This window comes from Scyliorhinus torazame, chromosome 13 (assembly GCF_047496885.1).
Source record: "Scyliorhinus torazame isolate Kashiwa2021f chromosome 13, sScyTor2.1, whole genome shotgun sequence".
Taxonomy (NCBI): Eukaryota; Metazoa; Chordata; class Chondrichthyes; order Carcharhiniformes; family Scyliorhinidae; genus Scyliorhinus; species Scyliorhinus torazame.
Window position 1 is genome coordinate 30,196,119 of NC_092719.1, and position 13,545 is coordinate 30,209,663.

General features: G+C 49.0%; 1 protein-coding gene across 1 annotated transcript in view; it reads right to left on the reverse strand.

Moving 5' to 3' along the window:
• The window catches only part of endou2 (endonuclease, polyU-specific 2), a 73,882-nt gene that overhangs the window by 56,196 nt on the left and 4,141 nt on the right, over positions 1–13,545 (reverse strand). Inside the window, exon 2 of the mRNA XM_072470870.1 lies at positions 8,296–8,395. Within this exon, the coding sequence (XP_072326971.1) occupies positions 8,296–8,394 (99 nt within the window). The 5' untranslated portion in view covers position 8,395. The remainder of the gene's footprint in view (positions 1–8,295; positions 8,396–13,545) is intronic.

Consider the following 13,545-nt stretch of genomic DNA (forward strand, 5'->3'; position numbering starts at 1 on the left):
GGTGTACATGGAACATCAGGAACCTCTCCATGTGTACATGGAGACTCAGGAAGCTCTCCGTGTGTACATGGAGCATCAGGAACCTCTCCATGTGTACATGGAGACTCAGGAAGCTCTCCGTGTGTACATGGAGATTCAGGAACCTCTCCTTGTGTACATGGAGACTCAGGAAGCTCTCTGTGTGTACATGGAGACTCAGGAACCTCTTCATTTGTACATAGAGAATCAGGAAGCTCTCCGTGTGTACATAGAGAATCAGGAAGCTCTCTGTATGTACATGGAGAATCAGGAATCTCTCTGTATGTACATGTAGAAACAGGAACCTCTCCGTGTGTACGTGGAGAATCAGGAACTTCTCTGTGTGTACATGTAGAATCAGGAACCTCTCCGTGTGTACATGGAGACTAAAGAACCTCTCTGTATGTACATGTAGAAACAGGAATCTCTCCGTGTGTATGTGGAGAATCAGGAACTTCTCTGTATGTACATGTAGAATCAGGAACCTCTCCGTGTGTACATGGAAATTCGGGAACCTCTCCATATGTACATGGAGACTCAGGAACCTTTCCATGTGTACATGGAGACTCAGGAACCTCTCTGCATGTACATGGAGAATCAGGAACCTCTCCGTGTGTACATGGAGACTCAGGAACCTCTCTGTATGTACATGGAGAATCAGGAACCTCTCCGTGTGTACATGGAGATTCGGGAACATCTCCATGTGTACATGGAGACTCAGGAACCTCTCTGCATGTACATGGAGAATCAGGAACCTCTCTGTATGTACATGGACACTCAGGAACCTCTCTGTATGTCCATGGAGACTCGGGAACCTCTCTGTGTGTACATGGAGACTCAGGAACCTCTCTGCATGTACATGGAGAATCAGGAACCTCTCCGTGTGTACATGGAGACTCAGGAACCTCTCTGTATGTACATGGAGACTCAGGAACCTCTCTGTATGTCCATGGAGACTCAGGAACCTCTCTGTATGTACATGGAGACTCGGGAACCTCTCCGTGTGCACATGGAGACTCATGAACCTCTCTGCATGTACATGGAGAATCAGGAACCTCTCCGTGTGTACATGGAGACTCAGGAACCTCTCTGTATGTACATGGAGACTCAGGAACCTCTCCGTGTGTACATGGAGACTCAGGAACCTCTCTGCATGTACATGGAGAATCAGGAACCTCTCCGTGTGTACATGGAGACTCAGGAACCTCTCTGTATGTCCATGGAGAATCAGAGACCTCTCCATGTGTACATGGAGAATCAGGAACCTCTCTGTAAGTACATGGAGACTCAGGAACCTCTCTGTGTGTACATGGAGAATCAGGAATCTCTCTGTATTTACATGAGAATCAGGAACCTCTCCGTGTGTACATGGAAAATCAGGAACCTCTCTGTATGTATATGGAGAATCAGGAACCTCTCCATGTGTACATGGAGAATCAGGAATGTCTCCATGTGTACATATAGAATCAGGAACCTTTCTGTGTGTACATGTAGAATCAGGAACCTCTCCGTGTGCACATGTAGAATCAGGAACCTCTCCGTGTGTACATGGAGAATTAGGAACGTCTCCATGTGTACATGTAGAATCAGGGGCGAGATTCTCTGACCCCCCGCCGGGTCGAAGAATCGCCGGGGGGCTGGCGTGAATCCCGCCCCCGCCGGTTGCCGAATTCTCCGGCACCGGAGATTCGGCGGGGGCGGGAATCGTGCCGCGCCGGTTGGCGGCCCCCCCCCGGTGATTCTCCGGCCCGAATGGGCCGAAGTCCCGCTGCTAAAATGCCTGTCCCACCGGCGTAGATTAAACCACCTAGCTTACGTCGGGACAAGGCGACGCGGGCGGGCTCCGGGGTCCTGGGGGGGGGGCGCAGGGCGATCTGGCCCCGGGGGTTGCCCCCACGGTGGCCTGGCCCGCGATCTGGGCCCACCGATCCGCGGGCGGGCCTGTGCCGTGGGGGCACTCTTTCCCTTCCACCTCCGCCACGGTCTCCACCATGGCGGACGCAGAAGAGACTCCCTCCACAGCGCATGCTCAGGAATGCCGTCAGCGGCCGCTAACGCTTCCGCGCATGCGCCGCCCGGAGATGTCATTTCCGTGCCAGCTGGCGGGGCACCAAAGGCCGTTTCCGCCAGCTGGCGGGGCGGAAATTCGTCCGGCGCGGGCCTAGCCCCTTAAGGTTGGGGCTCGGCCCCCCAAGATGCGGAGCATTCTGCACCTTTGGGGCGGCGCGATGCCCGTCTGATTTGCGCCGTTTTGGGCGCCAGTCGCCGGACATCGCGCCGATACCAGAGAATTTTGTCCCAGGAACCTCTCCGTGTGTACATGGAGACTCAGGAACCTCTCCGTGTGTACATGTAGGAACAGGAACCTCTCCGTGTGCACATCTGTATGTACATGGAGAATCAGGAACCTCTCCGTGTGTACATGTAGAATCAGGAACCTCTCCGTGTCCACATGTAGAATCAGGAACCTCTCCGTGTGTACATGTAGAATCAGGAAACGCTCCGTGTGTACATGGAGAATCAGGAACCTCTCCGTGTCCACATGTAGAATCAGGAACCTCTCCGTGTGTACATGTAGAATCAGTAACCTCTCCGTGTGTACATGTAGAATCAGGAACCTCTCCGTGTGCACATGGAACCTCAGGAACCTCTCCGTGTGTACATGTAGAATCAGGAACCTCTCCGTGTGTACATGGAGAATCAGGAACCTCTCCGTGTGTACATGTAGAATCAGGAACCTCTCCGTGTGCACATGGAACCTCAGGAACCTCTCCGTGTGTACATGTAGAATCAGGAACCTCTCCGTGTGTACATGGAGCATCAGGAAGCTCTCCGTGTGCACATGTAGAATCAGGAACCTCTCCGTGTGCACATGTAGAATCAGGAACCTCTCCGTGTGCACATGGAACCTCAGGAATTTCTCCGTGTGTACATGTAGAATCAGGAACCTCTCCGTGTGCACATGTAGAATCAGGAACCTCTCCGTGTGCACATGGAACCTCAGGAATTTCTCCGTGTGTACATGTAGAATCAAGAACCTCTCCGTGTGTACATGGAACCTCAGGAACCTCTCCGTGTGTTCATGTAGAATCAGGAACCTCTCCGTGTGTACATGGAGAATCAGGAAGCTCTCCATGTGCACATGGAACCTCAGGAACCTCTCCGTGTGTACATGTAGAATCAGGAACCTCTCCGTGTGTACATGGAGAATCAGGAACCTCTCCGTGTGCACATGTAGAATCAGGAACCTCTCCATGTGCACATGGAGAATCAGGAACCTCTCCGTGTGTACATGGAGACTCAGGAACCTCTCCGTGTGAACATGGAGACTCAGGAAGCTCTCCGTGTGTACATGGAGAATCAGGAACCTCTCCGTGTGTACATGTAGAATCAGGAACATCTCCGTGTGTACATGTAGAATCAGGAACCTCTCCGTGTGTACATGGAGAATCAGGATCCTCTCCGTGTGCACAGGTAGAATCAGGAACCTCTCCGTGTGTACATGGAGAATCAGGAACCTCTCCGTGTGTACATGTAGAATCAGGAACCTCTCCGTGTGTACATGTAGAATCAGGAACCTCTCCGTGTGTACATGGAGACTCAGGAACATCACCGTGTGTACATGTAGAATCAGGAACCTCTCCATGTGCACATGGAACCTCAGGAACCTCTCCCTGTGTACATGTAGAATCAGGAACCTCTCCGTGTGTACATGGAGACTCAGGAACCTCTCTGTATGTACATGGAGACTCAGGAACCTCTCTGTATGTCCATTGAGACTCGGGAACCTCTCCGTGTGTACATGGAGACTCAGGAACCCCTCTGCATGTACATGGAGAATCAGGAACCTCTCTGTGTGTACATGGAGACTCAGGAACCTCTCTGTATGTACATGGAGATTCAGGGACCTCTCCGTGTGTACATGGAGACTCAGGAACCTCTCTGCATGTACATGGAGACTCAGGAACCTCTCCGTGTGTACATGGAGAATCAGGAACCTCTCCGTGTGTACATGGAGAGTCAGGAACTTCTCCGTGTGTACATGTAGAATCAGGAACCTCTCCGTGTGTACATGTAGAATCAGGAACCTCTCCGTGTGTACATGGAGAGTCAGGAACCTCTCCGTGTGTACATGGGAATCAGGAACCTCTCCGTGTGTACATGGAAACTCAGGAACCTCACCATGTGCACCTGTGGAATCAGGAACATCTCCGTGTGTGAACATGGAGACTCAGGAACCTCTCCGTGTGTACATGGAGAATCAGGAACCTCTCCGTGTGTACATGTAGATTCAGGAACATCTCCGTGTGTAGATGTAGAATCAGGAACGTCTCCATGTGTACATGGAGAGTCAGGAACCTCTCCGTGTGTACATGGAGAATCAGGAACCTCTCCGTGTGTACATGGAGAATCAGGATCCTCTCCGTGTGCACAGGTAGAATCAGGAACCTCTCCGTGTGTACATGGAGAATCAGGAACCTCTCCGTGTGTACATGTAGAATCAGGAACCTCTCCGTGTGTACATGTAGAATCAGGAACCTCTCCGTGTGTACATGGAGACTCAGGAACATCACCGTGTGTACATGTAGAATCAGGAACCTCTCCATGTGCACATGGAACCTCAGGAACCTCTCCGTGTGCACATGTAGAATCAGGAACCTCTCCGTGTGTACATGGAGACTCAGGAACCTCTCTGTATGTACATGGAGACTCAGGAACCTCTCTGTATGCCCATGGAGACTCGGGAACCTCTCCGTGTGTACATGGAGACTCAGGAACCCCTCTGCATGTACATGGAGAATCAGGAACCTCTCTGTGTGTACATGGAGACTCAGGAACCTCTCTGTATGTACATGGAGACTCAGGGACCTCTCCGTGTGTACATGGAGACTCAGGAACCTCTCTGCATGTACATGGAGACTCAGGAACCTCTCCGTGTGTACATGGAGAATCAGGAACCTCTCCGTGTGTACATGGAGAGTCAGGAACCTCTCCGTGTGTACATGTAGAATCAGGAACCTCTCCGTGTGTACATGGAGAGTCAGGAACCTCTCCGTGTGTACATGGGAATCAGGAACCTCTCCGTGTGTACATGGAAAATCAGGAACCTCTCCGTGTGTACATGGAGAATCAGGAACCTCTCCGTGTGTACATGTAGAATCAGGAACATCTCCGTGTGTACATGTAGAATCAGGAACCTCTCCGTGTGTACATGGAGAATCAGGAAGCTCTCCGTGTGTACATGGAGAATCAGGAACCTCTCCGTGTGTACATGGAGAATCAGGAACCTCTCCGTGTGCACATGTAGAATCAGGAACCTCTCCGTGTGTACATGGAGAGTCAGGACCCTCTCTGTGTTTACATGTAGAATCAGGAACCTCTCCGTGTGTACATGGAGAATCAGGAACCTCTCCGTGTGTTCATGGAGAGTCAGGAACCTCTCCGTGTTTACATGTAGAATCAATAATCTCTCCGTGTGTACATGTAGAATCAGGAACCTCTCCGTGTGCACATGTAGAATCAGGATCCTCTCTGTGTGTACGTGTAGAATCAATAATCTCTCCGTGTGTACATGTAGAGTCAGGAACCTCTCCGTGTGCACATGTAGAATCAGGATCCTCTCTGTGTGTACGTGTAGAATCAATAATCTCTCCGTGTGTACATGTAGAATCAGGAACCTCTCCGTGTGCACATGTAGAATCAGGAACCTCTCCGTGTGTACATGGAGACTCAGGAACCTCCCCGTGTGCACTTGGAGAATCAGGAACCTCTCCATGTGCACTTGGAGACTCAGGAACCTCTCCGTGTGAACATGGAGACTCAGGAACCTCTCCGTGTGTACTTGGAGAATCAAGAACCTCTCCGTGTGTACATGTAGAATCAGGAACCTCTCCGTGTATACATGGAGAATCAGGAACCTCTCCGAGTGCACTTGGAGAATCAGGAACGTCTCCTTGTGTACATGGAGAATCAGGAACATCTCCGTGTGTACATGGAGAATCAGGAACCTCTCCGTGTGTACATGGAGAATCAGGAACCTCTCCGTGTGTACATGTAGAATCAGGAAACGCTCCGTGTGTACATGGAGAATCAGGAGCCTCTCCGTGTGTACATGTAGAATCAGGAACCTCTCCGTGTGTACATGTATAATCAGGAACCTCTTCATGTGCACATGGAAACTCAGGAACTTCTCCATGTGTACATGGAGAATCAGGACGCTCTCCATGTGTACATGTAGAATCAGGAACCTCTCCATGTGTATATGTAGAATCCGGAACCTCTCCATGTGTACATGGAGAATCAGGAGCCTCTCCGTGTGTACATGTAGAATCAGGAACCTCTCCGTGTGTACATGTAGAATCAGGAACATCTCCGTGTGTACATTGAGAATCAGGAACCTCTCCATGTGTACATGGAGAATCAGGAGCCTCTCCGTGTGCACATGTAGTATCAGGAACCTCTCCGTGTGTACATGGAAACTCAGGAACCTCACCGTGTGCACCTGTGGAATCAGGAACATATCCGTGTGTACATGGAGTGTCAGGAACCTCTCCGTGTGTACAGGGAGAATCAGGAACCTCTCCGTGTGTACATGGAGAGTCAGGAACCTCTCCGTGTGTACATGTAGAATCAGGAACCTCTTTGTGTTTACATGTAGAATCAGGAACCTCTCCGTGTGTACATGGAAACTCAGGAACCTCACCGTGTGTACATGTAGAATCAGGAACCTCTCCGTGTGTACATGGAAACTCAGGAACCTCACCGTGTGCACATGTAGAATCAGGAACCTCTCCGTGTGTACATGGAGAATCAGGAACCTCTCCGTGTGTACATGGAGAATCAGGAACCTCTCCATGTGTACTTGGATACTCGGGAACCTCTCCATGTGTACATGGAGAATCAGGAACCTCTCCGTGTGTACATGGAGAATCAGGAACCTCTCCGTGTGTACATGGAGAATCAGGAACCTCTCCGTGTGTACATGGATACTCGGGAACCTCTCCATGTGTACATGGAGAATCAGGAACCTCTCCGTGTGAGCATGGAGAATCAGGAACCTCTCCGTGTGTACATGGAGAGTCAGGAACCTCTCCGTGTTTACATGGAGAATCAGGTACCTCTCCGTGTGTACATGTAGAATCAGGAACCTCTCCGTGTGTACATGGAGAACCAGGAACCTCTCCATATGTACATGGATACTCAGGAACCTCTCCATGTGTACATGGAGAATCAGGAACCTCTCCGTGTGTACATGGAGACTCAGGAACCTCTCCGTGTGTACATGTAGAATCAGGAACCTCTCCGTGTGTACATGGATACTCAGGAACCTCTCCATGTGTACATGTAGAATCAGGAACCTCTCCGTGTGTACATGGAGAAGCAGGAACCTCTCCGTGTGTACATGGAGAATCAGGAACCTCTCCGTGTGTACATGGAGAATCAGGAACCTCTCCGTGTGTACATGGAGAATCAGGAACCTCTCCGTGTGTACATGGAGAATCAGGAACCTCTCCATGTGCACATGGAGAATCAAGAACCTCTCCGTGTGTACATGGAGAATCAGGAACCTCTCCGTGTGTACATGGAGAATCAGGAACCTCTCCGTGTGTACACGGAGACTCAGCTGCCGGCACATTTTCCAATCAACTTATATATTTTTTTAAATTTAGAGTACCCAATTCATTTTTCCAATTAAGGGTCAATTTAGTGTGGCCAATCCACCTGCTCTGCACATCTTTGTGTTGTGGGGGTGATGGACCATCAATTCACACGAGTCGAGTTGTAGAAGGGAAAAGTGATTTTAATAAGCTAAGAAATATGCCAGCCTGCTGCTGCTTCCGCACTAAGAGCTGGCCACAGGTCTGTCAATTATATACCTCCCCCGAGGGGCGGAGCCACAGGCGGAGCCAACAGAAGCATCAACACAGCAACAGGAAGTTACAGTGAATAAGAACAATAGTGAACATCTCTGCAGTGGTGGATAACAGTAGGATGAATAACGAATAACGGTAAATATATATTGTAGCAATACGTGGTTCACCACAGGGGGCGAAACCCACGCAAACACGGGGAGAATGTGCAAACTCCACACGGACAGTGACCGAGAGCCGGGATTGAACCTGGAACCTCAGCGCCGTGAGGTAGCAGTGCTAACCACTACGCCACCGTGCTGCCCTATTTTCCAATCTTCTTAGAGGAGGAACATAATCTGCTGTTTGGGATAACATGATATCGGTGAATAATTCTTAAATAACCTGGGGCTTGGCTCTAACTTACCTGAAGGTCAATCTTGTAGTCTATCCCTGGTTGCAGTCTGTTCACATCATTGTCCCACAGGACCTGAGCAACGTCGGATAGGGCTGTGTTGTTTTCCATTCTGAACAGAGCGGAGAAAGATGAAGCTGGACTTTCGAGGGTGAAATCCATTATCAAAATCAAAGTCAATTAAAAAGAAAATGTGGCAAGAAGGAGGTCTCAATCTTCTTATGTGCTTATGCAGTTACACTGTATATGTTGTGATGCCCTATTATGTATTTTCTTTTATTCCCTTTTCTTCTCATGTACTAAATGATCTGTTGAGCTGCTCGCAGAAAAATACTTTTCACTGTACCTCGGTACACGTGACAATAAACAAATCCAATCCAATCCAATCCATCACCACTCTTTTGTGCTTCAGCGGAGGGAGAAATTCCCCCTCATAATTCAATAACATGGAAATAACGTTCCGGGGGTAGCAGACGGGTGTGAGAATTGTGGGGGGGGGCCGGCGAATCATGCTCATATGTTCCGGGGGTGTGAGGAGTTAGAAAACTTTTGGGAGGCTGTGTTCGGGACCCTACCAAGGATTGAGGTGAAGCCGGCCCCTATGGTGGGAATCTTTGGGGTGTCGGAGGTTCCGGAGCTGCTGGAGGGGAAGGGGGCCAATGTTGTGACCCTTGTCTCTCTGATTGCCCGAGGACGGATATTTTTGAATTGGAGGTGGATACACCACCGGGGGGTCGCAGCGCAGCTGAAAGATCTGTGCAAATTTCTCAGGTTGGAGAAAATCAATTTTGCCTTAAGGGGGTCAGAGGAGAGATTTGAGGTACGGCGGAAGGGGTTCATGGCTATATTTGAGGAGCTGCTTGTCTCGGGTTGGAGGGCGGAGAAGGGGGATTAAAAGGGGAAAACATGTCCAAACTATACACTTTGATTGGATGTTAAACTTGTGTTATTTTGTTGAATGGATTTAGAATAAAATATATTTTTAATAAAACATGGAAATAATGTGTCAATGTGCAAAGCACACCTTCCCCTTAACCCCCGCCCCCCCCCCCCCCCCGCCCCCCCCCCCCCCCCCCCAAAGGGCAAACGCACCATGGTCCCAGCTCAGTTACTGCTCAGATAGGGAGAGGCATTGGTGCCATGACAACATATCATTAATAATAATCTTTATTAGTATCACAAGTAGGCTTACATTAACGCTGCAATGAAGTTACTGTGAAAATTCCGTAGTCGCCACATTCCGTTCGGGTACACTGAGGGAGAATTCAGAATTTCCAATTCACCTAACAAGCACGTCTTTCAGGACTTGTGGGAAGAAACCCACGCGGGCACGGGGACAACGTGCAAACTCTGCACAGACAGTGACCCGAACCGGGAATCTAACCTGGGTCCCTGGCGCTGTGAAGCAACAGTGCTAACCACTGTGTTACTGTGCCACCCATTAACGTTAAGGCAGAAAAATGTCCACCTAAACCTCCCCGTAGTGCCCTAAAAGCATAAGAAATAAGAGAAGGCCACTTGGGCCTTCGAGCCTGCTCTGCCAGTCAATAAAGCCAATGCCAATCCAATAATGGCCGTGGCTCCACTTTCCTGCCTTGACTCTTTTGTAGATCAAAAATCGGTCAAACTCGGCCATTAATACATTCATTGACTCAGCCTCCAAGTTAGAGAACTCCAAACATTAACAACCCTCTGAGAGAAGAAATTCCTCCTCATTCCCTTCTTAAATGGGAGATCACTTATTCTGAAATTATGCCCCCCTCGCTCCAGATTCCCCGCACAGAGGGAAACATCTTCTGTGTCAAGTCCCGTCAGAACCTTGTGTTTTGATAAGATCTCATTGTCATTCTGATTTCAATTGTTCTGAATCCCATTGCTGGCAGTAATGAACCCGTGACCAATTTCAGTCTTAGAGCAGCTCATATCATGTCCTTGATATGTATGTCCCTGTCAGGCAGGGAAGAGATGGTCGAGTGAGGGAACCATGGTTGACAAGAGAGGTTGAATGTCTTGTTAAGAGGAAAAAGGTGACTTATGTAAGCTGAGGAAACAAGGTTCAGACAGGGCATTGGAGGGATACAAGATAGCCAGGAGGGAACTGAAGAAAGGGATTAGGAGAGCTAAGAGAGGGCATGAACAATCTTTGGCGGGTAGGATCAAGGAAAACCCCAAGGCCTTTTACACATATGTGAGAAATATGAGGATGACTAGAGCGAGGGTAGGTCCGATCAAGGACAGTAGCGGGAGATTGTGTATTGAGTCTGAAGAGATAGGAGAGGTCTTGAACGAGTACTTTTCTTCTGTATTTACAAATGAGAGGGGCGATATTGTTGGAGAGGACAGTGTGAAACAGATTGGTAAGCTCGAGGAAATACTTGTTAGGAAGGAAGATGTGTTGGGCATTTTGAAAAACTTGAGGGTAGACAAGTCCCCCGGGCCTGACGGGATATATCCAAGGATTCTATGGGAAGCAAGAGATGAAATTGCAGAGCCGTTGGCGACGATCTTTTCGTCCTCACTGTCAACAGGGGTGGTACCAGGGGATTGGAGAGTGGCGAATGTCGTGCCCCTGTTCAAAAAAGGAACTAGGGATAACCCTGGGAATTACAGGCCAGTTAGTCTTACTTCGGTGGTAGGCAAAGTAATGGAAAGGGTACTGAAGGATAGGATTTCTGAGCATCTGGAAAGACACTGCTTGATTAGGGATAGTCAGCACGGATTTGCGAGGGGTAGGTCTTGCCTTACAAATCTTATTGAATTCTTTGAGGAGGTGACCAAGCATGTGGATGAAGGTAAATCAGTGGATGTAGTGTACATGGATTTTAGTAAGGCATTTGATAAAGTTCCCCATGGTAGGCTTATGCAGAAAGTAAGGAGGCATGGGATAGTGGGAAATTTGGCCAGTTGGATAACGAACTGGCTAACCGATAGAAGTCAGAGAGTGGTGGTGGATGGCAAATATTCAGCCTGGATCCCAGTTACCAGTGGCGTACCGCAGGGATCAGTTCTGGGTCCTCTGCTGTTTGTGATTTTCATGAATGACTAGGATGAGGGAGTTGAAGGTTGGGTCAGTAAATTTGCAGACGATACGAAGATTGGTGGAGTTGTGGATAGTAAGGAGGGCTGTTGTCGGCTGCAAAGAGACATAGATAGGATGCAGAGCTGGGCTGAGAAGTGGCAGATGGAGTTTAACCCTGAAAAGTGTGAGGTTGTCCATTTTGGAAGGACAAATATGAATGCGGAATACAGGGTTAACGCTAGAGTTCTTGGCAATGTGGAGGAGCAGAGAGATCTTGGGGTCCATGTTCATACATCTTTGAAAGTTGCCACTCAAGTGGATAGAGCTGTGAAGAAGGCCTATGGTGTGCTCGCGTTCATTAACAGAGGGATTGAATTTAAGAGCCGTAGGGTGATGATGCAGCCGTACAAAAGGTTGGTAAGGCCACATTTGGAGTATTGTGTACAGTTATGGTTGCCTCATTTTAGGAAGGATGTGGAAGCTTTGGAAAAGGTGCAAAGAAGATTTACCAGGATGTTGCCTGGAATGGAGAGTAGGTCTTACGAGGAAAGGTTGAGGGTGCTAGGCCTTTTTTCATTAGAACGGAGAAGGATGAGGGGCGACTTGATAGAGGTTTATAAGATGATAAGGGGAATAGATAGAGTAGACAGTCAGAGACTTTTTCCCCGGGTGGAACAAAGCATTACAAGGGGACATAAATTTAAGGTGAAAGGTGGAAGATATAGGAGGGATATCAGAGGTAGGTTCTTTACCCAGAGAGTAGTGGGGGCATGGAATGCACTGCCTGTGGAAGTAGTTGAGTCGGAAACATTAGGGACCTTCAAGCAGCTATTGGATAGGTACATGGATTACGGTAAAATGATATAGTGTAGATTTATTTGTTCTCAAGGGCAGCACGGTAGCATTGTGGATAGCACAATTGCTTCACAGCTCCAGGGTCCCAGGTTCGATTCCGGCTTGGGTCACTGTCTGTGCGGAGTCTGCACGTCCTCCCCGTGTCTGCGTGGGTTTCCTCCGGGTGCTCCGGTTTCCTCCCACAGTCCAAAGATGTGCGGGTTAGGTGAATTGGCCAATGATAAATTGCCCTTAATGTCCAAATTGCCCTTGGTGTTGGGTGGAGGTGTTGAGTTTGGGTAGGGTGCTCTTTCCAAGAGCCGGTGCAGACTCAAAGGGCCGAATGGCCTCCTTCTGCACTGTAAATTCAATGATAATCTATGATTAATCTAGGACAAAGGTTCGGCACAACATCGTGGGCCGAAGGGCCTGTTCTGTGCTGTATTTTCTATATTCTATGTTCTTCCCCAGCGTAACGTCCCAGGGCGGGCAGTCCCTTCCTCAATTCAGGAATCAGTCTTGTAGCCTTTTGCCAGAGGGAGGAGCCTGACTAACTTATTGATACTGAGGCCACTGTAAGATTCTTCTTTCTGCCTCCACTGAAATTGGGTAACTCAGAGTAGATGAGAGATGGAACCTTCACCCTGCCTGGCTTGTTTAGCTCTGAGCCACAACTGGAGGGACCAACCCACGGAGCGATTGGTGCTTATCGTTTAATCTTGTCACATTGCCCCATGTACATTCTCCACTGCAATGGCCTCTACATGCTTATCAATCTCCTCACACAGCCCACGTACACTCGGCCCCAAGGGGATTTGAGTAGTGCGGGTTCCCTCAGTGTTGAGTGGAAAGCGACACTGCTGTAAGTAAGCGAGGACTTTGTGGTGCCACTCTTCAATAGGGTCCGACAGGGATCGTCCAGTGTGTCAAAGGACGGCAGTTTATAGTCTTAGACACATTTCATAGAGTCATTTATGACACAAAATGAGGATATTCGGCCCATAGAGTCCATGCCTACCCTCTGCGGAGCAATCCAATCAGTCCCATTCGCTGCTCTATCCCCATAGCCTCATAAGGTTATTTCCCTCAGGCACCGTCCAATTTCCTTTTGAAATCACTCATTGTCTCCACTGCCTCCACCCTTCTGGGCAGCGAGTTCCAAATGACTCTCACTTGCTGCACATAAAAGGTCTTCCTCACATCCCCACCACCATCCCCCCCTCCCCCGCCACCTCCGCATCTCTTGCCCAAAACCTTAAATCTAAGTTCCTTAGTCCTTGTACCATCAGCTAATGAGAACATGTTTTTCGTTATGGAACGTATTTAAACCTGTTATTATCTTGTACACACACCTCTATCAAATCTCCCCTTATCCTCCTGAGCTCCAAGGAGAACAACCCAGCTTCTCC